Source organism: Lethenteron reissneri, chromosome 24 (assembly GCF_015708825.2).
Source record: "Lethenteron reissneri isolate LAM-NWPU_2019-01 chromosome 24, ASM1570882v1, whole genome shotgun sequence".
NCBI lineage: Eukaryota > Metazoa > Chordata > Hyperoartia > Petromyzontiformes > Petromyzontidae > Lethenteron > Lethenteron reissneri.
In genome coordinates, this window is record NC_083802.1 from 7,579,138 (window position 1) to 7,607,105 (window position 27,968).

At 49.3% G+C, this 27,968-nt stretch overlaps 1 protein-coding gene across 1 annotated transcript; it reads right to left on the bottom strand.

Moving 5' to 3' along the window:
* Window positions 1–694: 694 nt before the first annotated feature.
* On the bottom strand, window positions 695–27,911 carry LOC133346484 (sodium/glucose cotransporter 4-like). The gene is given in 15 exon segments (XM_061558096.1): window positions 695–2,600; window positions 3,518–3,656; window positions 3,658–3,792; window positions 9,368–9,583; window positions 10,133–10,301; window positions 10,852–11,002; window positions 12,213–12,320; window positions 12,888–13,023; window positions 13,279–13,484; window positions 16,575–16,655; window positions 17,711–17,816; window positions 18,426–18,590; window positions 20,537–20,641; window positions 22,878–22,949; window positions 27,259–27,911. Coding segments are annotated over 15 exon segments (2,058 nt in total). The 5' UTR covers window positions 27,340–27,911; the 3' UTR covers window positions 695–2,412.
* Between the last annotated feature and the right edge of the window lie 57 nt (window positions 27,912–27,968).

Here is a 27,968-nt window from a genome sequence, read left to right on the forward strand (position 1 = left end):
CAGCGCTTGGACATTCCACATTCGCTTTATTTTGATTAACAATGTTTTTATTTTATTTTACATAAGTGTGATATTTTGGGTGTGCAACCGAGGCATTTTATATCTTAATAAACGTTGCGTGTGTTATGAAATGTCACTCTCTCCGTGCGTGTTGATGTTGGGGATTGTCCGAGTCTCAAGGCTTTACTTTCCATGAGGGTTAACACATTCCTCCTGCGGAGGGAGCTGGTAGGAACGTTGGGTTGCTCGGTCAATGGCCAGGGTCAACGGCGGCGTGGTGTATTCCGCAAATATGCCCGACTGTGAGGGCGGGCACAAGCCGGCGTGAGTAGGTTAAACGTTGAGTTTTATAAGGGCACCACGGGGTGACCAGCCCCTCCCCACCCAGCCCCACCCCCCACCCAGCCCCACCCCACCCAGCCCCTCCCTCCCCACCCAACCCCTCCCTCCCCACCAAACCCCTCCCCACCCTCCCCACCCAGCCCCTCCCAACCCTCCCCACCCAGCCCCTCCTCACCCTCCCCACCAGCCCCTCCCTACCCTCCCCTCCCCACCCAGCCTTTCCCTGCACGACGGGCACAATAAACCCCTGTGGGCTGGTGTAACCAGGAGGTTCCTACCAGTATTATGCGTGCGTTCTGCTGGTTCAGTGATGGCTCACGCAAGGACTGTGGAGCCTGGGCCGGTGCCACCTCTACATTGTCTCAGCGTGCAGCTCCTGCCTGAAATCAAGAGCTCGCTGTTATCGAATAATAATGAATAATTAATCAGTTCGATTATTTAAATAATTTTGCTGCTATAAATATCCACATGATAAGCCACTTGGTTGAGCTGTCATTTGTGGCCGGGTTGCTTCTGAAAGAGAAGCTAATAGCTCAGTGGGCTTTACCTGGTAAGATAACAGAAACAAGTTTAGTGTTATTGGTATTAAAGTTATTTGTTTACCTTTCCTATACTTTGCACTCCTATCGTGCTTTTGTAATGATTGTTGTTGTAACGTTCTGACCGCCCCTACTGGACATCTGTGAGAAAGAGCTTCATAGCTCATCGGATTCCTCCCGCAGCATAAATAAACATTCTGATTCTGATCAGTTCTGAATGATAATCATTATTTGAACTTGTAAAGCGCACAGTATTTACTCGCTCTCGTCGAGAGGCATGAGGAGGAGCCACGGACAAGCAGGAAGGCAGCCACACGATAAGTTGTCGCCAATATTTTCCCAAGCTCTGCGCTTCTCCATATATTAAGGTGTTATCAGCGAATTAATACGTGTTTACACGTGGGAAGAAACTGGAGCATCCGGAAAAAACGGAACCATGAGAAAGGGAAACACTCTATGCCATACGGACGGAAACAGGTGGAGTCAACTTTTTCTGTCCTGCCTTCTCTTGGCAAGTCAGGGTATGAATTATTACTAGCAGCATGTAGCATGGCATTGTACTCTGTGCATAAATGTCCCCGGTTCGGTGATTGCTTGTCTCTAGCCTGTCTTCACGTCCAGTGGCGGCTCCTGCAAAATCTCTCAGGGGGGGCAAATGTCTGGATGATTGATAAGGATAAGGTAAACCCATGCAATGGATAAATTAACAGCTTAAGCATGTAAAGGCAACTTCACTTCTTTAATATTAATGAAATATAAAGTGACTCTTACAATACATCTCCTTGTTTGTTTCTATACTCACTATTAATACAATCCACTCAAGTTTCTTTTATTAAAGATTCCACTAGGTGGCGACAAATTATATTGTTGGATGAAACGTGCTTACGTATGATGACGTAAGCACGTTAGGGCGAGCCCTCCCAGGGACCATAGAGAATGCATTGCTGCGCCCCCCGTTCGAAAAAAAACATCTTTGAATGTAAGTCTATGGGGCCACTCGGGGCGATTCTCAGCCGGAGTGAAATCGCCCAAAAAGAGGCGGTACTCCACAGAACGTGACATGACGCTGATTGGACTATATCCAGAGGCACAGTGACGGCTAGCGTGACTCTGTGGTTGAATGACATTGGTGGTGCGTCGCCCAATCGCCCTAATGAAGAAACCGCCCCTGTTCACGTCTCTTTCTACGTCTTCACGTCTCTGTGTATCTTCCTTTAGTTCAGCAAAGTGATGATGACGATCACAGGTATGATGATGTTAACAGTGGCTTATAAACAATGATGATGAAAGTTCAGAGATAAACAATGGCGATTCAGAACAAGATGGTTCAGAATCCCATAGTGATGCTGCTTCCACGCATGCTGATGGCTCACAACAAGAGAATTCAGATGTCAACAAAATACACAGTGACTCGTCTCTTAAGGTCAGGATGAGTAGCGAGAAACCTTGACAATAGCTGTGTGGCTTGCATAATGAATTGGTGAGGAGGTGGTGGTAACGGGGATGGTGCGTCGTTAGTGTCGTAGTTAGGTCAGGCGTAGTAGCCCCACAGGAAGATATTTCCAACAAGGAGGAGCATGGCGCTGGTGTTGCAGATATGTTTCCACTTCCAGTCCTCTTCAATGCTTGTTAGGATGGGTGGCGATGATGATGACGATGATGATTTAGACCCAGTGAGGCCACACATCCAGAAAAGAGCTCTCTTCCAGCCTCGCGGTCCTGCAATGAAGCCACCCCACAAAAAAATAACACGTTGTTTAAACACAAAACCTGCATCAGCCTAATGCATCCCATGTCAGCATTTCTGTTGGAGGCTCAGGGGATTCACAATGGCCATGTCAGAGATACTGAAACCAGCACCGCTGAGGGCCTGGCTTCAAGTCATGGAGGCTTAAAATGGTTGTGTCGGAGACACCGAGCCAGCATGGCTAGCTGAGACTATTGTTTCAAGTACTGAGACTGGGTATCTCTTTCTATCAGAAGGTTCACAATGGCCATGTTAGAAACATCTGTGTTTCAGCTGCCAGTGATTAAACCGAGATGATGGTCTTAGTCCTGCTACCAAATGACCGAACAAGTCGAGGCCATAATATAAAAGCTTTGTCTCTTGATTCAACACATCTCAGCTTCGAGGAATGCATATTTAGGTGCGATTGCTGTGCGAAAAACGCTCTTTGTGGAGAAAAATAGAAAGGAGTGACACCCAATGTGGATAAAAAAGGATAAACTTCAAAAGTCGTCATTGGGGCCATTCTGTGACTCAAGAGTTCCGCATTGAAACTCCATTGAATCGGAAAAAATGCACCCAGCGGCATCATTGGAATTAGTGGGTGGGAAGAAACAACTAAGATTCACTCCGTCTCAGCCCATTATCGACGAGTGCCGCCATCTGTTTACAACTTCTGTTTAGACTCAGCCTTAGCCTCGGCTAGCCTAAGGTTCGCCTCGTGCCACCTCGATCATAATTTCTATTCAGCCTGAGCGTAAAACTGTGCAGAACCTATTCTTGTGCAACCCCAGTGTCAGCCTTTCTATTTAGACCCAGACTTGGCCCAATCATGTCTAAAGTCGAGACCAGTGATGCCGCTGTCAGCATGTTTTTTGTAGATCCAGCCTTTAGCCGTGCGCCCTCTCACCTGTGCTTTCTGGGGTCTCTTGATCAAGATCTCCAGTTCGCTTGTGGGTGTCCCCGGAGAGGCCTTTTCCATCGGACACCTCGCAGGAATTGCTTTGGGCAGCCTCTTCGGGGCTCTTCCAGTTGCCTGTCTCGTCAGGGAACCTCGCATGGATTGCTGTGGCCACCCTCCTCGGGCTCCTTAGAATTGCTCGTCCCATCGGGCACCTCATAGAGGTTGTCGTGGCCACCCTCGGCGTCCTTGGAGTGTCGAGTCCACCAAGTTAGGCGGACAAGCTGCAATGCAGGATAAATACTGAGAAGTTTGTTGCATGTACGATGTGGATACTGAACTTCTTTCGCACCATACGTAACCAAGCACGGTAATTCGGAGGTGCGGTGGGAAGGACAACAAACTAAACGCAAAAAAGCGGTTCTGAAGAAACGAGTTTGTCATTTTAGACGATGATTTGAAAGTGCAGCACAGCTCCCAGTGGCTTCCTATCATCGGAAGGGGAAGAGCGTTCCAGACGGCCGCAGAAGCAGCGCATCTGAAAGCGCACCGCTCGATGATGCGGTGACCGTCTTTGTTCGACGGCTGAGCAAAAAGCCGCCGCCGTTGCTGCGAGGATGACCGGAGTTGCGCGAGACGGTAGTTTATGCTGCTTGACGAGATCAGCAGCGAGGTGCCGTGGTTCTTTTGTGGACAAGCACTTTGCGTGCAATGAGTACGACCTTATAACGCATTCGTTCGGCAACCGTATTCCTTAACGACGCGACCCATGAAACACAGAGCTCCTCTCTAGTAGCTACACACCTAGGCCGCACGAGTCGTTCAGCTTGCTAATGATAAGGCTTTAAACTGACAAGTTCAAGAGGTCAAGGGTCAAGCTGCAGTGATGTTTTGTCTTGCTCATTTGTTCTGTCTTGTGTTATTTGCCTCTTTTATCCTTATTGACCACTGGTATAATGTATGTATATTTTATAATTGAAGTCTCGATGGGCTTTCACCTGGTATGCAGGAGACATCGTGGGAAGTCTGTTTCAGATTCAACGGTGCCAGGTTACACTTATCTGGTGTGTGATTTTAAACAGGGGGTTCTAGGCCTTTGTAAATGGTAGAGCGGATAAGCGGAACCAGATCTAATTCGCTGCATCAGGTCAAAGGCATTTTTTTTTCATATATTCAACCTCGTTTGGTGAATTTAATCTTCATGAGCCTTTTAATTACACCTCATGAATGAAAATTGGTGGAGGGATCTAGGCCAAGTTTTCTTTTTTTTTACAAATGTACGGATGAATCGCTTATAGAGCAGATACGTGCACAAGATAAAAATGGGAAACATTCACATTTCGTACATGTTAATTATTTGGTACACGATCAACTGCAATACAAATCACTTTGGGTTTTTATGAAAACACAGAAGCAATACCTCAACCCGTGCACTTTTAAATTACCCAGTGTTCATGCCATTAATTTAGTGACTTTTTCTGAAACGGAATTGTGTCTCGTGAAAAGCCACAGCAGGCAGCGTGCACTGTGATGTTATGCATTGTTCTCACGGTACAACGCTAGTACAGCCCTTTTGCCGATCCGAGGACCTCCTGCGATGACCTGTATTCGATGTATTCCGCCGAGTGTCGCTTATTTTGTAAAAAAATAAAATTCTCAACAATCAACAATTCACTGCTGGGAAAAGGCTTCCTCTCGAGTCTTTCACGCTCCACCACCTCTCACTGCCCTCCCGTCTGGTGCCTTTGTCAACTCTCACAGTCGGCACAGTGTGCCATCTCATCTTCCGTGTACGGCATTTCCTCGTTATTCACGTGAATTAGCACATTCCACAGATAATTATTATATTGGCCAACGAAAACCTATTGATTACATGACAATAAGCTATTGATTACATGACAATTATAGTAACGCATATACAATTGGTTATAACATAAATAAAATCTATATATATAAAATCGTGCATGTCTGTCTGTCTGTCTGTGTATGTGTGTGTGGATTTCGGACCATACGCACTTTCATTGGACGGCGGTTGCCCCTGGCAACAGCTAACGACGCCTTCGCCGCTTTCATTGGACGGCGGTTGCCCCTGGCAACGAGTAGCAACTTTTCGCCGCGGGGTGGACGCCATTTTTAATAGCGCGGGGGGGGGGGGGGGACCGGCACCCGTACCCAGCGTTCGCCGGGTGGGAAAATCAGGCAAGGCGGGAGGCTCTGCACGGTGCTAGGCCTCGACACCCAACACGCCACTCTGAGGTAAATTCATACAAATTTCACGTCCTCTACAGAGTGGCAAGGGAGGCAGAGTGGCGAGGGAGGGACTCAGCCTCAAAACGAGTAACTGGTGTGGCGTATTAACATCGCCACTGGGGAGACAAAGGCGGCCGGGCGTGGTGGATACAAGTCCCGGGCAAAGCCAGGTCATGACTATGTGTGTATGTGTTTATGTGTATGTCTGTGTGTCTGTATGTATGTGTGTATGTATGTGTCTGTATGTGTTTGTGTGTATGTATGTGTGTGTCTGTATGTGTGTGTGTGTGTATTGTGTATGTATTTGTGTGTATGTATGTGTGTGTTTGTATGTATGTCTGTGTGTATGTGTGTGTGTATTGTGTTGGCTGGGTCATGTAGCCCGCATGCCCAGCCACCGCATGCCTAAACAGCTTTTGTTCGGCCGGATCGAGGGGGCTAGACGGGCACGGCACGGGCTGGAGAAGAGATGGAGTGATGTGGTACAGGAGGACGTGGAGCTGAGTGGACTTGCCGATGACTGGTACCAGCGGTGTCAAGATCGGCCTCAGTGGAGGAGGCTCGTGAAGGACGCTACTGGGCAGTTGGAGGCAGTCGCCCTCCAACAACAACGGAGGGCGGAGGAGCGACGCTCACAACAACGAGCGGAGCGCCGGGTGGCTAAAGCACAGCAAGTTGGCACAGTAGGGGGCACAGGTGGTGCATCAGCCAGTCATCTCGGTCATCTCGGTCAGTCGACCAGTGGCACCTGGGTCTGCCCCGTGACCTCCTGCCAGCGGGCTTTCGACACTTCACGTGGCCTCAAGGTGCACTTGGCCTGGCACAAGCATCGTGGTGACGTCACCGCCACTTAGTGGCGAATGGCGGTTGTTGTTGTTGTGTATTGTGTGTGTGTCTGTGTGTGTGCGCGTGTGTTGTGTAGGGGGAACGGTAGTGTAGTGCTTAGCGTGCTGCCTGTATGTGTGTGTCTGTGTGTGTGTCTGTGTGTGTGTGTGGTGTGTGGGGAGCGGTATTGTAGTGGTTAGCGTGCTGTCTGTGTCTGTGTGTGTGTGTCTGTGTGTGTGTGTCTGTGTGTGTGTCTGTGTGTGTGTGTGGTGTGTGGGGAGCGGTATTGTAGTGGTTAGCGTGCTGTCTGTGTCTGTGTGTGTGTGTCTGTGTGTGTGTCTGTGTGTGTGTGTCTGTCTGTGTGTGTGTGTCTGTGTGTGTGCGCGTGTGTTGTGTAGGGGGAACGGTAGTGTAGTGCTTAGCGTGCTGCCTGTGTGTGTGTGTCTGTGTGTGTGTCTGTGTGTGTGCGTGTGTGGTGTGTGGGGAGCGGTAGTGTAGTGGTTAGCGTGCTGTCTGTGTGTCTGTGTGTGTGTGTCTGTCTGTGTGTCTGTGTGTGTGTGTCTGTGTGTGTGTCTGTGTGTGTGCGCGTGTGTTGTGTAGGGGGAACGGTAGTGTAGTGCTTAGCGTGCTGCCTGTGTGTGTGTGTCTGTGTGTGTGTCTGTGTGTGTGTGTGGTGTGTGGGGAGCGGTAGTGTAGTGGTTAGCGTGCTGTGTGTGTCTGTGTGTGTGTCTGTGTGTGTGCGTGTGTGGTGTGTGGGGAGCGGTAGTGTAGTGGTTAGCGTGCTGTCTGTGTGTCTGTGTGTGTGTGTCTGTGTGTGTGTCTGTGTGTGTGCGTGTGTGGTGTGTAGGGGGAACGGTAGTGTAGTGCTTAGCGTGCTGCCTGTGTGTGTGTCTGTGTGTGTGTGTCTGTGTGTCTGTGTGTGTGTCTGTGCGTGTGTCTGTGTGTGTGCGTGTGTGGTGTGTGGGGAGCGGTAGTGTAGTGGTTAGCGTGCTGTCTGTGTGTCTGTGTGTCTGTCTGTGTCTGTCTGTGTGTGTCTGCGTGTGTCTGTGTGTGTGTCTGTGTGTGTGTCTGTGCGTCTGTGTGTGTGAGGAGCGGTGGGTGTAGTGGTTAACGCTACGCTGCGCTACCAACCCGGCGAACCCAGTTCGATTCCCGCTCATGGCCACCACCGGTCAAGATTATTTGAACCTCCCCTAGGTCGACTCAGCCTCAAACGAGTAACTGGTGTGGCGTATTAACATCGCCACTGGGGAGACAAAGGCGGCCGGCCGTGGTGGATACAAGTCCCGGGCGAAGCCGGGTAGTACAGCTAGTAAACTTTAAAGTATTAAATAATCATTTACAAACGAACTTACCTTAAATGATGATGCTATGCATCATATCTCATCACTTCATCTCATCACTTTCTCACTCTCTCGATGCAACCGTGTAGAGTCCCAGATGCGGTTCGTGGATCGCCAACATCGCGGAGAGCAAGTTTGTCAAAAACGAGGGAATACTGCACTTCTCTTCTTCCCTCGCCTTATCCATAACCCGCCAACATGATTCTTATTCCGCCGCCATCAGTCATCTGATGTCCAAGTCAAATGTCCCTGTCCACATCCGTTTCAACGTTGTCACTTTTCTTTACGAAGGAAAATTCACCACTGCTTCCTAAACGCATGAATCTGATACCAAATAGAAAGGACGTATACAAGTTTCCCCCTGTTGGCAAGTAGGATACATTTTCTGGAAGGACGTACCGTATGAATGTAATAATAATCTTAATCTTTAGCATTTACATGGTGCGTAAATGCTTCAGTAACTCAAAGCGCCTTACATCACATCTCAACATTCAAAGGGGGGCCCCCAGTGGCAGCTGTCCCTGTGTGGCACAAGGCTGACTCCGCACCTGCCTGCAAGGAGGGCATTACGGTAGTCTGCCAATATGGGGATGGTGATGATTATTGCTAAGTGAATTCCAATTGAGTAATTTGTGGGAACATTTTGGAATTTGGCAAATTTGTACCTTGATGCCAACACACAATCGCCTACCCGTTTCAAATGGCTTCGTGGGACCATTAACGCCCATTGTTCAGCAGACAGTATGTATTGATCCTGCAGTAATAACCAGGGCGACCTGCTGGATTCCAACCATAAATGTCTACAACAAGCAGCCGGCACACTACCACTGGGCCATGCCACCGCCACATTTGTATCCGTACCATCGATTTTTTTTAAACAACTATGAATCTAATTAAAATGTACTTATTTTATCCAGGGGAACTACACTAAGATATATGACTCATTTTCAGGAGGGTCCTGCGTTGGATTTTTATTTGAAGATGTTTCAAGCCAATTAATGATGAGTGTTTATACGTGGAAGGAAATTCTAAACTAAACAATTTTTTTTATTTTACCAGGTAAGGCCCACTGAGCTATACAGCTCTTTTTCAGAAGTGACCTGGCCACAAATAATAGCTCAACAAAATGGATTATCGCGTGGAAATGTATATAAAACAAATACTAAGTCGGAGCAAATCCGAAACTGGAACACCAGGAGAAAACCGATGCACGTGAGGGGGCAACACTCTATCCCCATACAGATGGAAACAGTTGGCGATTAGTCAACGCCCACAGAAAGGGAGTTTCACAACGTCTGTGCGATCCACCAACACTACCCGTAGTGCTGGATTACAGGTCACGTGCATAGCCACCACTGTCCCGGCTGAAGCAGCACAGCACTCATTCAAACGAATTAAAAGCGAGCGAGCTGGAGAGGCGCTGCGGAAAGTGTGACCTCACGTGCTGAGGGTGTGGGGCGGGCGTGGCGAGGCTGATGATGACCCCGATGAGGGCCGTGAGGCCGCAGAGTAGCAGAGCGAAGTAGAGGTAGTGCATGTCGCGCAGCACGGGAGGGCGCCGGTCGGCCTCGCCGCACGCCGGGGGAGCGAAGGAGAACTCCAGCGCCATGCGGGACACCCCGATGGCCAGGCCGCACATGAGAGCCCAGAAAGCGCCCTGCTCGCACACGCCCCATACGCACGCGTACACACGCACGGTCCGCTTCTAAATACACAAGGTGGATGAGGGCCTCCCCAATGCTGTGCGGGTCGTGGGCGTTATTCGACCGTTCTCTTAAGACGCTGGTCAGTGTGGATTGGTCAAGGCGTTGAGCGTAGACAATATATTTGTTTATGCATTGCCCTCTGCTGCCCACCACTTAATCCCATGGACATATGAAAACGAAGGCTTTGGCGATCACCTCTTCAAGCATCCCGAGTGATATGGTCATACGTTGCCCGCATCGTAAGTCGAGGGTTAGGCCAGAAATATTTTAATCAGAATCAGAATCTTTATTTATCCTGGAGAAATCCCACGAGATATGAAGCTCTTTTTCACAGATGTCCAGCAGGGACGGGTCAGATAGTTACAAGCAACAAACAATAATCCTGAACAAAATCCCGAATTTTTGCCAAAGCTTTGATGAGGGACACCGGGACAGCCTTTGTGAAACCACCGGAACTCTTCCGGCCCAATAAAGATGTTTGGTGGCCTTGTCACACAAACCGGCTCATTCATCCGAGGCCAGAAGATGGCGAGGAGGAAGATCGCGGTGATCGGAGGAGCGAGGAAACTCGTCACCGACTGGATGTAGTCAAAAAGTCGGCCACTGTTCGCCACTTGAACAACCGGCAGCCACAGAATGCTGATGATCACCAGCAGCAGCACGAACAGCCTGGGGTACACGTGTGCGTTGAGTGTGGGAGCGTGAGTTATGACAGTATCAGCGCGCACGAGTGTTGGCGAGTGTCTGCGAGAGTTGGTGTGCATCAGCGCCTTACGATTGTTAATGAGTGTCGGTGAGTGTCTATGTTGGTGAATAGCTGTGAGCGTGGCGAGCATTGGTTCGCGCGAGTGTGATGGTGAGTGTTGGTGCATGTCTGTGATTGCCTTTGAGTGTTGGTGTGGGGAGCGGTGGCGCAGCGGTTAGTGTGCTGCGCTACAAACCTGGCGACCTGAGTTTGATACCCGCTCACGTGACATACCAGTGACAATTGTATGTACTGGTCCTGGGCCTCCCCTAGTACAGAGTGTAAACATCGCCACTGGGCAGACAAAGGCGGGCAAGCGTGGTGCTGGCCACCCACCCCCTGGTGCACCATACTGGCCTTCATAGGTGCTCCCTAACAACACTTGCCCCACCAGTCTGTGAAGGCTATATGGGGGAATCTTGTGTCTTTGTTTTTTATGAGTGTTGGTGAACGCTGTTGCAGGTCCCTACTCACCTCCCCACTACCATAAGCTCCATCTCTGACGCTCGTGGCCGGAATCTCTTCCACACGTCTATGGTGAAGATGGTGCCCGAGGAGTTGAAGATGGACGTGAGGGATGACATCAGTGCCGCCACCATCACCGCCATCATCAGCCCCCGCAGGCCTGCAGGCCAGGGGTCATGGGGTCAACAGGAAAGTTCAACATTCATAGGAGTCACGTGGTCATGGGATCATAAGGTCAGATGGCAAATGGGAGTCAGATCAATGGGTGACTAGGGTCAAGGTGTGAGGTTATACATAAAGAGGGCACTAAGTTCAAAGGTCGTTGGGTCACTGGCTAAAGAGTTGCAACAGGTTAGATATTGTTTTATTAGGATTAAACGTTATGGATCACAGTAAATCGTATGGACCGGGTTAGTGTTAAGGGTCAAACCATGGTAAATAATGTCTTGTGGGCTTGAGTTTTACCCCTAGTTTCAGGCAGTGTTCATGGAAGGCAGGAGTGAGGAACCTCCGACCCAACAGTTGGACATGTCTCGTTGTCACATGAAATCTGCCACATCAAAACCGCCTAAAAACGACGTTAGCCACGCTAATCGCGTACTCAATGGCAATATTTTCAACCTGGCAGCACAGCATTTTTAATTTGAGTGGTGTTATTCGATTTTTTTGCATTTTGGCAGCAATGTGTTCGTTAGCTCAATGCCAAAGTCGAGGTCTGCTAGCCACGGCAAGAGGGCTTAGTGCACTAACCAGGTAAAGTCTTATTAACCAGGTAAAGTCTTAACTGACTGTGATGTTTCCATCCTACCTGCCGATGTCAGCTGTTATTTCCGACTGTGTGTCTTTCTCTCTCTCTCTCTGTGCATCTCTCTCCAATCTATTCTCTAGTGACCCGGGTGCTGCTGCGTGGTCCACTTTCTGCCCCGCCTCCTCCCCCCAACTTCTCTCTCCCCCCCTACTGTCGAGGCCTACTATATCACCTCGTGCCACGGAAGATCTCTCGCCTACTTCAGCAGTTTTTTTCTTGCTGTGGTTGTCCCACCTGATGACGATTGCTTGTGTTGCGATCGAAACGTCGTGATCTATTATTTTTCTATCTACGTGACTTTACCGTAAGAACAAAAGAGTATAAAATAACCTCTTGCAGTGACATAAGTGAATGGGACGCGTGTTAATGTGTGCCCCGACAAAGGTACAATATTTAAAAGTCCTTGACCCTCAGTAGGGAAAAAACTCCCCTATCCCGGTTTCGGGAGTTTGTGTTTGGGCCATTGGTTAGGGATTGTGGTAAACAATGACCTCCTGACCTCGTGGGCATCAGCTCCAATGCTGGTTTCTTGGTAGTGTTAGGGACGGCGGTAAACGGTTACCTGTGGGCATGAGCTCCACCACGAGTTTGGGGTAGGCGACGTTGGAGCAGCCGACCCTGGAGCCACAGACTCGTTGGCACTCGTCCGGAGCGACGCACGCAACCTCGTCTAGGGCAGCACAACACGTCGGGTGCCTCTCGTCAAAGATGCACCTCGTTGGAGACACGACCCTGTCTCGCAGGCTTCTTCACACAAATTAGAATCATAATCTGAATTGAAATTGGAGGAATCCGATGAGCTATGAAGCTCTTTTTCACAGATGTCCAGTGTGGGAGGGTCAGCAAGTTACAACAGCAAACAATATTTAGAAAACGATAGGAGTTCAAAATAATAGAAAATGGTAAGCAAGTCTCTCTCTATATATAATTACTTATCATATATGTCCAACTTGATCAAGATTGGGCAAGGCAGAAAAAAAACTATTTACTTGAAGCCTAAAATACTGACGATGTTAATGGTGATGATGATTTTCAGGTGGCTATGATGACGATCCTAATGCTGCTAATGTTTATAATACTGCCCATGCTTCGGATGGTCACGGTGGTAACAACGTTGATGCAGCAGCTATTGATGATTCTGAGTAGTTGACTATGCTGCTGCTGCTGATGATGACGACGATGTAAACGCCCATGGTCCCGATGACGATGCAGGTTATGATAATGACATGCACAATACCAGGGAACATCGCTCTGCTCATCATCCCGGGCCAGACGATGAAGAACATGGGCAGGACCTTGAGAAAGCCGGCGAGAACGGAGCCAGCCTTGGCGTGCGAGAGCGAGCGGGCGGAGAGAGAGCGCTGCACAATCACCTACGGCCACGTACAGCAACGATAACAACACCTCACTTGTTTTGAGGTCACACTCATTGGACACAAAGTGCTTGCCACAAATGAACCACAATACCTTGCTGATCTCGCCAAGGAGCAGAAACCATCACGCAAACTCCTGTCATTATCTCAGCGGTTTTCGGCTATCCATCCCAACCTCCTCCACCACCGCTATCAACACCGCCTCCTCCGCCCCCACCTCCTCCTCCGCCCCCACCTCCTCCTCCAGCCCCGCACCTGGTCCGTGCACCAGTTCCACGTGGCGAGCACTGTGAGTCCGAAGATGAGTCCCGGCCAGGGCAGGTCCCCCTGGACGGGGTCTCGGAGGAGGTGGAGGGCATCTGCCCGGGGCTGGTGGCACGTGGTGTTTGGCACCGTGACGTTGGGCACGGCCGCCATGTAGCTACGCGCCATGCCCTCGTACCCGTCCAACTTCACCAGGCCTGGGTGCGGGAGCAGGGGGTGGATGACAGTGGACGAGGGTGGATGTCGATTGCCATTGATACATATGGAGAGTGACCCCACTCCCCTCCAGGATATTTTAGGCCTGGTAGAGCAGGTGAGGAAAGGTCAGCGTTGGACAATGAGAAGGGATGGCGAAGGGTCAAGAGTGGACAAATGAGGGACGAGCATCACGGATGTACAATGGTGAACGATGAAAGACGAGGCCAAAGGTAGACAATGACGGACATGGGTAAAGTATGAACAAGGGCTGGACATTGGCAGGCAAATGTCATAGGTGGACAATAAAAAAACTGTTCAAACTAAACTTTTTTTTATTTTACCAGGTAAGGCCCACTGAGCTATTAAGCTCTTTTTCAGAAGCTACCTGGTCACACATGATAGCTCAACGAAGTGCATTATCATGTGGAAATTAATAGCAGCCAAATACTCGAAATGCATGTTTGTAAATGTGGAAGGAGGAGCCGGAGAAAAATCCACGTGACCACGGGGAGAGATACACCACAAACTCCAAATATAAATGTGGGAGGGTCAGGATCGAACCCACGACTTCCTGGAAACTAGATGAGGTAGTGAACATCTTGCCAGAGGAGGGCAACGATAGGTAATGCTGGACAAGAGTGGACAAATATAGATAAGGGTCAAGTGTGGGCAATAATTGACAAGTTCGAATGTAGAAAGTCATAGACACAGGTTATTGTGAACAATCATCACCGGTGGAAAGTGTATACATTTATAGCTGTGGCTGAACATAGATATGAGAGCACAATGCTGAATAATGGTACAATAGGTTTTCACTCGCTGGACTACAGCAAAGCAGGATATGTGTGCGTGTATCTGCTGTATATTTGTGTACATGGCTGTATATGTGTATACGTGTGTGTATGTGCTCGCTAACAGCACTTGCCCCTACAGTCTGTTAAGGCTATACGGAGGATCTTTGTAAATGGGGAGAGGTGGTGCAATTGTTCCCCTGGGTCGACTCAGCCTCAAAAGAGTACCTCGTGCAATGTGCAAACATCGCCACTGGGGAAACGGGCAGCAAGGTGCGGTTCTAGCCATCCACCCCTTCAATTGCCGTGCCAGACTTCAACAGTCTGTCAGTGCGATATGGGAGATCTTTGTCTACGTGTAGACGTGTGTATATGTGTGAATATATTGTTTGGTCACCTGCAGGATGCAACCAATATCCTTCTAGTGACGATATGTTAACTCCCTCGCCTGGTATGCAGGAGGTCGTGGGTTCAATCCCGACCCCGATGCATGCGTTTGCATGTTTTCCCCGTGGATTTTTTTTACTGGTTCCTCCAGTTTTCCCTCCACATTTAGAAACATGCGTATAGAGTATTTGGCTGCTAACAATGTACACGTAATACGCCACTTCTTTGCGTTATCATTTGTGGCAAGGTCGTTTCTAAAAAAGCTATATAGCTCGATGGGCTTTACCTGGTAAAATAAAAAATAGTTTAAATAGTTTTAGTTTATTCACCTTGGACCCCACTCACATCCACAGCAGCCTGGTCTCGGCCAACTATTCAAAGTTGTGGGTGAGGATTTTTGCATCACCTCCCACCCCCAACCCCTTCGGATGCTGACGGGAAATGGGTGAGGTCTGTGGCTCATGTAGCTAGTTCAGCATTTGGACTTTGGATTTTAAATAAATATAGTATCATTGCGGAATATCATAGCAGATATGGGCGTGTTTTTTAAAAAGAGGAATTGTACAAAATGCAAACCAAGGAAAGCGGTTGCCGTCAAATTCCTGTTGCCATTATTAGACCACGGGGATTTGTTCGCATGGTTCGAGCAGTGGCAGAGTGGTTAGCGCGTTACGCTGTGGACTCGACAAACTGAGTTCGATTCCCGACCATGACCAACACCGGCGTCGAGTGAAATCTCAGCCAGTCCTCGACCCACCTCCACTTCATCAACCCGCAGTGCCGGACTAAGTTAGTGCGGGGGCCTGTAGCATATGTTACAAAGGGGCCCTACATAAAAAAAAAAACATAAATATGAAAACACAACATTTTTTACTTGCATAGTAAAGCAGTTGTATTTTTTCATTTGCTATACAGCCAAATATTACGACAAATCGCTAACCTTAAACACCCAGTCGTTCATAAAAGTTGAAGGTAGTGTAGTACTATAGTAATAGAGCAAGTGCAGAATCACTGAACCAGAATTGATAGCTTGAAAGCATTTAGCGCGGAGCCCTTGAAAGTGCGGGGCCCGTAGCATATGCTACCTCTGCTACTAGGATAATCCGGCACTGCCAACCCATACTGACCAATGTGGTGAAGTATGATTGCTTCACACACTCAGACTTGCAGTTGCTAACTCTTGGGAGGAAAGAAAACAAAGTTGCTTTTATTGTCGCACATATTTTAGATAAGCAAGGGTTTGTTGCAGAAGTACCTGCTGAATATGATAGAATTTGCTACTTTGGACCATGGGCAAAGGTCTCTCAGCAAGAGGGCCTCTCGTAAACACGGAGGCTTCAGTGGTAAAGCTGTCGAGTGTGCAGGCGGTGCAACTGCGTCAGGGCCCACAGGCCGGAAAGGCCTAGGATTTTAGCTGAGCGAAGCAATTGTCGATTCTCACCACTCACAATGGGGACTATGGAAGCTTCCTCAAATCCAGAATCGCCAATGAAATGCATTTGCAATGCCAGTGCAGGAATCGGCCCAATTCTACCCCGATGATGGGGTGATGTTCATCGTGTGTGGGGAACAGTGGAGTTGTGGTTAGCGCACCATGCTATGAAGGCAGCACCCCAAGTCCCATTACGAGCCACGGCTAACGCCAAAGGCAAGTGATGTCTGAACCGGTTCTAGGCCTACCCTAGGTTAATTCAGGCATAAATGAGTGTCTTGCTGGAGTGTGTAAACATAACAACTGGGGAGACGAATGCAGATGGGTGGGATTGTAGCTACACCGCCCATTTGTGCGCCATGTCAGCCTTCATAAGTGCTTGCCAACAGCACTTGCCCCAACATTCTACGTAGGTTAAGTGGGGACCTTTGAACATCGTGCCGCGTGAGTAGAATTCGTATTTGTTTACATATACTCACCAATTCCCATCAGAATCATTGCTCCCACAACCATGATCACAGTCTGGAGTGCATCGGTGTAAATGACAGCAGCCAAGCCTCCTAAACATGGGGAGATGCGGGGTGGAGAAGGCAGGCATGGAGACACAGGAAGACATTGGGTGAAGGGAGACACGGGGACACACGGGATGGAGAAGGGAAACATGGAGATAGGGAGGCAAGAGAAAACATGAGGGTGTACAAATTCACCATTATTCACAACGAAATTACAATACAAATTGACGTACGTACATGTGTATTGCTGAATATGTATGTTACACACACAGGTATCTAAGTTCAATTCCCAGCCGTGGGTACCACCAGGAGCAGGTGGTATATGATCCTATTTAGTTACTATTAACCTTTTTTCATTTTACCAGGCAAGGCCCATTGAGCTATACATGTAGCTCTTGTTTAGAAGCGACCTGGCCACAAATGATAGCCCAATAAAGTACCTTATCATTTGTACATTTACAGCAGTCAAATACTCTAAAAGCATGTTGGTTCTAAATGTGGAGGGAAACGCCGGAGGACCCTGTTTCTGGCTCTTCCCAAAGTCAGCTTTCAGGGAAGACAAGCTGGCCAAACCACCCCTGCGTGCATCGTTCGGGCCTTAGAAGGTGCCCATTCTCTCAGCACTTGCCACAAACATATGTATAGTTATACGGGGGTGTTTGTCTTTGTACTGTTGTTATACATATATGCGTGCAAGTGTATGGTACATTTATATCATCATGTATAAGGATATAAGGAGCAACAGTGTATCAGTTAGTGCGCTGCGCTACGAATCAGCAACCCGAGTTCGATTCCCACTTATGGCCAACACAAGTGGCCATTATCTAAACCGGTCCTGGGCCTCCCCTAGGTCGACTGAGTCTCAATTGAGTACCTAGTGTGATGTGTAAAAAGTCATTTGGGAGACAAAGGCGGCCGGGCGTGTTGCTGGCTACCCACCCCCTTGTGTGCCGTTCCGGCCTTCATAGGTGCTCGCTAATAGCACTTGCCCCAACAATTCTGTTAAGGCTATACGGGGGATATTTGTCTTTTGGGCACTGTACGTGTATAAGTGTATAGGTACATTTACATGTGTAAGTGTATGGGTACATGTGTGTCTGTACCGGCAATAGTGTAAACTGCTGTCACAGCGATGAGCACCACAGTGGACAGGTAGATGTCCCAGCCCAAGGACACCTTAATGAAAATAGCTCCAGCAAAAATGTCTGTCTACAGCGGAGAGACAAGACAGACGGGCGGGCTGACGTTGACATCGGCAGATGCAGCATCGTCGGGGCCTGGAGCTTAACATCAAGAATCCACGATGGGCATGATGACCATGCGAGCCCAGTTACCGACATGTGATGGGATTGCACAAGTCACAGCCTCAGTGCCAGTGGCGCTGGAGGTGTGGCGGTGATGGTCTGGGGAGCGGTTGGTAGTGATGGTGGCGATGGTGTAAAAGCACCATCCCCTGCACCTCCGATTAGCACGGTTGGCTACATACGGTGTGAAAGAAGTTCAACATACATACAGAAGCAGATCTAGAACTTCCCAGGGGGTAGTGGTAGTCCTAAATTGTCAAGCTTTTAAAATAATGCCCTACACTACAATTTTTTAAAAATATAAATACAATACCAACTTTGGGGTTGCCCCCATCGCCTCGCCCCTGCATCTGCCACTACGATGGTGTAGATATTGGCAACAACAGTAGCAATGATAATGGAAGAGAAGGCGATGATAGTCACGGCAGAGAAAGGAAGTGATTGTTGTTGATGGTGGTGGTGAGGTGTAGGCGTTGCATGCGCGTGTGTGTGTGCGCGCTGCGCGTTAATCCACCGATATCTTGGTGAACACGTAGAGGGCCAGCGAGAGCCCCGACAGGTAGAGTGAGATTCTCTGCCCTCCGAACCTCCGTCTCAGGTAGCCCGGCATGGTGAGCACGCCGGCGGCGATGTACACCGGCACGAACACCCAGCCCAGGGCCACCAGCACCCAGCTGGCCTGCACGCCGCCGCATGGGGGGGGGGGGGGAACTCGTTAGAAACTCCTAGCCCGGCGTACAAACCAGGGCACAGCTCCCGCTGTAGGCCTCTAAGAGCACAGAGTCTGTTCTTCTATAACGCGTGTTTTCATGGACATAACGCAATCGTGCGAACAGAAGTACGTCGCGCGAGTAGGAATAAGCAGGTCGTACGGCTGCCTCGGCCGATCATCCACGTGGGACGGGATGCTGCTGGATGCTTCTAGATGCTACCCACGCGCCTCAGTCTTTGTTCAGCCTGCGTGCGGGTCTCACGTGTTATTCATCATAACGCGATTTTTCCATAACGCGGTGTTCTTCAGGAACGCAACTACCGCGCTAAAGGAGAACACACTGCACAGCACGTCGAGTTATAGTCAGTAGCGTAACTAGCGTGGGGGCAGAGGGTGCCTTGGCCCATTCCCGTTGGTGGCCAAAGCTACGAGTTAGAGCCCCCTTGGCAACCACCATGAGGTACGTTTGCAACAGTTATTCAGGCCCCAACCTGACCGATCACCGCACACCGCTGAGCTGATAAATGTAGCTACTACCGCCACTGGTTCTAGTTGTACTACGTCGCACCTCCGATGAGCATGCTGGGCTACATACGGTGCGGAAGGAATTCAAAAAGGTACACGCATAGCCGACCGTCGTGTACCCACCCCCGAGCAACCCAACTGCCCACACCGTGTGGAGTATTTGTGTGTAACGGTGTGACTGTCAAATTCTTTAGATGCTCACATATTCAACTTTTTTTTTACTATACAAACGAAAAAAATCTCACCATATTGGTTTAATAACAGCTGCCTTTGAGTGTAAATATATATAATAGTCAAAATTTTGGGGGAAATGGCCCTTCTTAATATCACAAATGGAAGAAGGGCCAATGGTCAAAACATCACCTGATATATATTTGTTCCATCAGCACTGGGGAGACAAAGGTGGCCGGGCGTGGTGTTGGCCACCCACCACCTCGTGTACCATGCTAGCTTTCATAGATGCTCGCTAACAGCACTTGCCCCAACAGTCTGTTCAAGGCTATACGGGGGATCTTTGGCTTTTCTTATATGTGCGTCCCAATTGAGACTGATTACTATAAAAATAAATCTAAATACATAAATAATTGCACTTATGTACAGGATAGTGTCAAAGTACAAAGTTTCCTATAAATTCCACAGCAGATGCACACCGTCTGGTTTTGTGGTGCCGTGTGCACACAGATCCGCGTGTGAATGTGCACAACATTTCTGGCTGGTTCACCTACGTTGAATCCTGCGTGTATCTCTTTGGATTGTGTGCGAAGGGCTCACAGATAACTTGACAGATCTGCACATAGTCCCATCTCCGAGAATGGGCAGGATACATTGCTCGAGGTCAGGTAGCCTGCTTACTCAGGCACGGAAGTCTAAGTAAGCAGTGATGCGTACAGCTACCTTTCCAAATCAAAACCTGGGAACTGGGAGGAAATCCCACGCAGAACAGGGGGAGAGAACATACAAACTCCACACAGGAAAACGCCCAAGTCGCCAATCGAACCCCGGGGGCCTGTTGCTCTTGTGTGCAAGTGTGACCACTGTGCCGCCTCCCCGTGTGTGTCTGTGTCAATGTGTCAACGCGTGTAGTGGTTCACTGCGCTGCGCTACAAATCCGGTGACCCGAGTTCAAATTTTACTCACGGCCAACACCACCTGACGATTACCTGAACCGGTCTTGGGCCTCCCCTAGGTCGACTCGGCCTCAAAACGAGTAACCTGACGCGGTGTGTAAACATCACCACGAGGGAGACAAAGGCGGCCGGGCGTGGTGCTGACCACCCCCCCCCACCCCCGTACGCCGTGTCGGCCTTCATAGGTGCTCGCTAAAGTCACTTGCCCCAACAGTTTGTTACGGCTACACGGGGGATCTTTGTCTTTGTGTGTGCACATACGTTCCACTCAAACCCTCCAATCGCGATTCCTCCGGCGGCCCCTGACCCCGCGAGCCCGATGAAGAGGCCGCTCCCCACGTTACTGGACATCAGCGAGGCTCCGATCTGTCACTCACAAGGCATCCAAAACAAACGCGGACACACAGTATGTGCGTGTAGTGTAATAGCATCGGCTGGTGGCCAACAGCGGCAACTGCGGTGGACAAACAGTGCACACGCCGGTGAGCAATACACGGTGGAACTGAGGTAAGGGGCCGTCCATAAATTACGTCACGCACCTTTTGAGGGGGGGGGGGGTCAGACATTTGTGACGATGTGTGAAGAGGGGGGGGGGGTTGAGAAATGTGACGTCACATCAAAATGCGCAACTTTAAATAAATATAGACAACACGTTCTACTTAATTAAATAGACTTTTTAATCAATATTTTCTCCTACAACATCAGAGTGCAGCGGCATATTAAATACGCACTACAATGACAATAGTTTAAAGAAGATTTGAAGCATGTTTCATTTTTTGGGGGGGGGGGAGGCAAAGCTTTGTGACGTCATATTTGAGGGGGGGAGGTCTGACTTTTTGTGACGCCGTGTGACGAGGGGGGGGGGGGGGTCAAAAATCGTCCAAAATCGCGTGACGTCATTTATGGACGGCCCCTAAGGGTCACGGAGGGCCCCATCTGGAAGCCCCTGGAACCTGTTAGTGGGTTCGAGAAGGGAGGCGTGGCCAGGGCGGAGTCAGGCCACGCTGGTCACATCAAAGGGGCCGAGAGTGGGAGCCTGAGGCTGCCGGTTCTGGGATTGTATCGTCTTGTTGTTGCTGTCGTCTCGGCGCCATCGTCCCTGTTGTCTTCACTCGACATTGCGCTGCGAGATCGTTGTTGGCTGTCTCCGTCAACGCCGTCGGTGTTAGTCGCCTAGTGTTGTGCATAGGCTGTAGGGTGTGCATGCGAGGTCGTGTGTGTGCTCAATAAAGAAAGTGCCTCTACAAACATCGTCTCCGACTCACTGACACTGCATATGTATGGGAAAATAAGAAAAGGTTTGACCCTTTCTGGAAAAGAAACAGGTGTTAATATGTTCAAACACCAAAGATACACCTTTCGCACGTGAATGTATGTTGAACGTGCTTCGCACCGTACGTGGCCAACTGTGCTAAGCAGAGGTGCGGATCATACATACACAGAGCGTACCTGCAAAGAGCATACGTGCACACAGGGTACATGGATACTGTACCCGCCAGGGCTACCTCGTGGGCTGCAGACGGCATTGTTGCACTGCATTGCTGGGTGCCCCGGTGGCTAGGAGATGTTAACTACCTCGCCTGGTAATACGTCGTGGGTTCGATCCCGACCCTGACGCCTGTTGTATATTTGGAGTTTTCGGTGTCTCTGTCCCAGTGGTCGTGTGGATTTGTCTCTGGGTCCACTGGTTTTTCCCTCCACATTGAGAATCAACATCACACGTTTATAGTGATTTGGCTGCTATCAATTCCACGTGGTGATGATGACGATGCTAAGCCATTTCGTTGGGCTATCATTTTTGACAGCCAGGTGGCATCTGAAAAATATCTCTACAGCTCAGTGGGCCTTACCTGGCTCAAAACAAAGTTGAGTTCGTTCGTAATGCTGCTATGCCGGGTGGTGGTGGTGGCTGTGCACGCCTGTAATCCAGCACTGTGGAGGCGAGGGTTGGTGGGTCGCACAATTGTTGTGAAAACTCCCTCCCCGTGGGCATCAAGGTTCTCATAACCCTCCCTGGCTGGCGAGCAGAAGGGGGTGCAGCAGGTGGCTTAATTTCTATCTGTTTCCATCGGTATGGGGAATGAATGTTACCCGCCTCACACGTGTGGGCTTCAGTTTCCTCAATATATTTTCGCTAACCACTTCAAGACGCATACCCACGGATACCAAGACAAAGACTGTTGAGGCAATTGGTGTTCGCAAGCACATATAGAGGCCAGCATAGCACACGAGGTGGTGGGTGGCCAGCATCACGCCCGACCGCCTCTGGCTCCCCAGTGGCAATGTTTACACAGTCGTCATTTAAGGCTGCGTCGACCTAGGAGAGGCCCGGGACCGGTTCAGATAATCGTCACGGGTGTTGGCCACGAGCCAGAATCGAACTCAGTTCGCCGGATTCGAAGTGCAGTGCTTTGGGTGGCAGATTTGTGCCCGAAATGCATCACGTGTTAAACAAAAATGAAAAGAGACTTGACACGATCACTCTTCACAAATACACATGCCTACACACACGCATGGACACGCATCGGTACAAACACACATACATAGAGTTTTAACACAGACACAAGGGAGTGAGCGAGTGAATGAGTATGGTTGGACTTACCGGGAGCCATGTCATGGTCCTACCGGCCAGAAAATACCCCCCCACCGTCGAGCGATTCGTCCGGCACGAGGCCTGGGGAGGGGGAGAAGACCGGCAAGAGAGTCACAATGGCCAAGTCAAGTTCCCAATTACCATGTACGTATTCATGTTGAACTTCTTTCGCTCCGTATGTAGCCAACCGTGCTAATCGAACGTGCGGGGGAAGGGAAACAAACTAAAGACAAGAAGCAGTTCTAAAGAAACGAGGTTTTTATTTACATGTAAAAGTGCATATCTCCAGTAGCTTCCTAATATCTGGAGGAAGAGCGTTCCAGACGGCCGCAGAAGCACATTTGAATGCGAGTGATGTAGTGGCCATCTTTGTTCTATTGGTTAGCCAAAAAGCTGCTGCTGCGAGGGTGACCGGAGTTTGCGTGATGGGTTTTTGCTCCTTGACGAGATCAGCGAGGTATTGTGGTTCATTTGTGGCGAGCACTTTGTGTGTAATGAGTGCGACCTTGTAATGTATTCGTTTGGCAACCAGAAGCCAACGCAGCTCAGCGACACACTGAGCCGCTGCCACCATTGAAATAATGGATTTTTTTTATTATATTTCATACGTAGAGGCTTTCACGTCCAACATTATGATTCAATGGGTTATATGTTTGTGCACTGGGTCTGGTTGTCTTTTGCAAGGGCTTCCTAACATTGACCGTGTCTGGATCATAATGGCCATGTTGGAGACACTGCACTGGCAACACTGAGGTTGTGGGTTCGAGCCTTGGGTCTTCGTGTAACATGTCGACGATTTTGTTTATACAAAGACGTGGACATATTGTAAAATAATACAATTGCATGTATGTTGAACTTCTTTTGCACGGTACGTAGCCAACCATATTCATCGGAGGTGCGTATTTAGTGTCATGATGGCAAATTGAATATCGCGATGGTGACATTGCAAATCATACTTAATGTCAAAAATAGCACGAGGACGCCACAGAAAGGATAGAAAGCCGAACACGATCAAGGGTAGAGAGGTGAACAACAACAACAACACGAACCAGGCAGGGTGATACCGACCACTTCATCTCGTGACATCAGAGAAAGTAAAAAATAACAGTAATGAAATAAAAAGTTTGATTTTATCTGGCATTATTCATGCAAAGAGCATCACGAATTCTGAACACATCGCAGCTGTAAGGAAATGATGGCACGGGCATCTCAAATATGACAAGCCAATGCTCCATGAACAGATCAACAACATTGAAGGTTTTAATGTCAACAACTTGGGCTCGCATTCATTGCTCTGTCCTGACGGAGTGCAGCAGATATTCCTGCGAGGACCCATGCGTGTGTAATGACAGGGTGCCACCTGTCGGCCTGAAGGGGTATTTGTGGTTATGGGCATGTCACGTAATGTCTAATTATGAGGGGGGCGTATCTGGGGTAAAGGTGTAAGGCGGAGTCAGTCGGGAAGCTCCGGGAACCTGCTCGAAAGTTCTGGAAGGGGGCGTGGCTGGAGGCGGGGCTTGGCCGCGCCGGGGTGTATATAAGGGGGACCGATCCAGAGGTTCGGTGCTGTTGCGGGTCCTGGGTCCTGGCTGCGTTGCTGTTCGCCATCATTTTTCTTCGTCGGCCAGTTACGTGGCCGATCTTCTGCAAGGCTAGATTTGAAGCTTTCGTGACTGCAAGGATTCATATTCTTAGGTTTTTTCGGTAAAGTCACATAGGTAAAAAATAGCTGTACAGCTATCGTGCTGTGACGGTTCCACCTGAAGACGGAAGCTTGTGTTGCCTCCAAAACGTCGTGATTTTTTATTTTACATTTACTTTTATTAATTTAAATTTTTACCTACGTGACTTTACCGAAAAAACCTAAGAATATTCTGCAAGGCTCTCATCGTCGCCGTCGCTGCGCTAGTCACACAGCTTTGTAGTTGGACGCCGACGATGGGGTTGTGTAGAAGGGTCGGCTCTGTATAGCTACGTAGAATGCTACATAGATGTATCACCCAGTGTTGTGCTTAAAGTGTGAGAATAAATAAGAAGCCTTCTATACGACGCGTCTCGGAACTTGCTCACTACTCATGCACCCATGTTTTTTAAGGCTTACCTATGAAGGAACAGCGTACAATATGTTTTAACTACAAGCTCATTGGCTGCACAGTAATCTAGCAGCCTCCTACCATTATCATTGAATTAATCTGCATCGTCCGTTCCGATCACGTTAATATCCCAGTGTTAACAGCAAGACCCACTCGGGCAGTAAAGCTGCACGAGTATTTGGGACAATAAATCACAGAAGGCTTGACTCATCAAGTCTTGCCTGTGGTCCCTCCATGGATCGTTCTCTTTGATGGGGGTATCGGCAACCATCACCAATGCTCACATTGCAGTCTGCTAAATAAAAAGGTGTTGGAAATTTCAACCCGATCTACGCCTTTGCATTCTTGATGTCATTAAGGACAATTACACTAGTGAGTTGCCAGGGATTTGGTTTGTTGTGATCTCCTACCCACGATCATTAAGGACCTTCGTGATGATGATGTGCAGCCCTGGTAAAGCTGCATGGCTAAGAATTCGGAGAAGCTAAGTGGATTCTGCCAATAAATGATAGCAGTGGTGTCACAATCGACCTCTGTGAAGGAGGCTCGTGAAAGTTGGTACTGCGCGACCGGTCGAAGCCACTGTACAGCAATAACTGGATGCAGAGAAGCAACACTCAGATGCGACCTGGCCACAAATGATAGCTCAACGAAGTGGCTAATCATGTGGACATTTACAGCAGCCAAATACTCTAAATGCGTGTTTAGAAATGTGGAGGGAAAAACCGGAGGACCCGGAGAAAATTTCACGCGACCACGGAGAGAGAGACACGCAAACTCCAAATATACAACAGGCGTCAGGGTCGGGACCGAACCCACGACCTCCTGTATACCAGGCGAGGTAGTTAACATCTCGCCACCGTGGCACGCCCTCACAACAATGGACAGAGCATCCGGCATCTAAAACCGATCGTGGGCACAGTGAAACGTGCAGGTGGTGCATGTGCCAGTCAGTTAACCCAGAGCATCTGGGTCTGTGCTGTGATTTCCAGACAGGGAGTGTTCTTGGCACTTCACAGGTCTCAAAGTACGCTCAGCCTGGCATCATTGCCGTGGTGACATCCCCATCATTTAGTGGCGGCTGCTGCTGTTTTTGTAGTGTGCGTGTCTTTTTGTACAGTATTTGTGTCTATGTGACTGTGTACGCATGCGTGTGAGTCAATGTAAGGGCAGTATGTGTATGCAAGTGTCTATATGCGTGCATGTCCATGTGTATGTCGGTGTGTGTGTGTCGGTGTGTGTCGGTTTGTGTATGTCGGTGTGTCTGTATCGGTGTGTGTATGTCGGTGTGTGTGTGCCAGTGTGTGTATGTCGGTGTGTGTGTGCCGGTGTGTGTGTGTCGGTGTGTGTATGTCGGTGTGTGTATGTCGGTGTGCGTCGGTGTGTGTGTGTGTCGGTGTGTGTATGTCGGTGTGTGTATGTCGGTGTGTGTGTGTCGGTGTGTGTATGTCGGTGTGTGTATGTCGGTGTGCGTCGGTGTGTGTGTGTGTCGGTGTGTGTATGTCGGTGTGTGTATGTCGGTGTGTGTATGTCGGTGTGTGTATATCGGTGTGTGTATGTCGGTGTGTGTGTGTCGGTGTGTGTATGTCGGTGTGTGTGTGTGCCGGTGTGTGTGTATCGGTGTGTGTGTGTCGGTGTGTGTATGTCGGTGTGTGTATGTCGGTGTGCGTCGGTGTGTGTGTGTGTCGGTGTGTGTATGTCGGTGTGTGTGTGTCGGTGTGTGTGTGTCGGTGTGTGTATGTCGGTGTGTGTATGTCGGTGTGTGTGTGTCGGTGTGTGTGTGTCGGTGTGTGTATGTCGGTGTGTGTGTGCCGGTGTGTCATTAGCGGAGCGGTGGGGTAGCGGTTAGCTCGATGCGCTACGAACCCGGCGGCCCGAGTTCGATTAGCGCTCACGGGCGACATCGGTAGCGATGATCTAAACAGGTCCTGGGCCTCCCCTAGGTGGACTCAGGCTCAAATGAGTACCTGATGCGGTGTGTAGTAAATATCACCACGAGGGAGACAAAGGCGGCCGGGCGTGGTGCTGGCCACCCATCCCATCGTGTACCGTGCTGGCCTTTATAGGTGCTCGCTAACAGCACTTGCCCTAACAGTCTGGTAAGGCTATACGGGGGATATTTGTCTTTGTGTCATTAGCACGGTTGGCTACGCACGGTGCTAAATAACTTCAACATACGCTATACATACATTCAGAATCAGAATCCCTTTAATTGTCCTGGAGAAATGTCTGTGTGCGTATCTAAGCACGAAGTGTCGACAGCGTATCGACTGGATGTACTGCATTGAATAACTCACCCACATCCCAACCACCATCACCAGTATGAAGTAGACCACCAACACCACCACATCCACCGTGTCCAGTACAGCGTAGTCCATCGCGAACCTCCCACGGTTTACCTGGGTTCTTACACACCACCAGTCTCTACACTTACACACCCCACCCGATACACCTGCTCGCTTAACACGCCTGCACGGACACAGCTAACACACCTGCCTATACAGCAGATAAAACACCTGCATGGAAATCTGACAATGAACAAACCTGTCAATATACATGACGCTTAACACGCCTGTACAACGCGCATGTCTATATATCCAAAGACTATCATACTTATTTGTATAATTTACACTTCGCACACCTTCATAATCACCCGTCTACCTAACACATGACACTCCTAACACTCTCTGCATAACACTTTTCTTCTATATACCTACCACAAAACACACACACGCATCTGTCTATATTCTGAGTACATAAACACACCTGTATGATCACCTGTCACACCTGCCTGCCTCACGCTTAACACCCCTTGTCGAACACACTATTCTGTCTACCTAGCGCCCAACACACCTGTCTAACCGAACACGCCCGTCCACTGGACGCACATCCACACACCTGTGTCGACCACTCGACCACACGAACACACGAACACACGACCACTCGCCCAACAAACCCCCTGGAAATGTTCAGTCGCCCCCAATAGCGGAGGCGGGGAGATATGGAG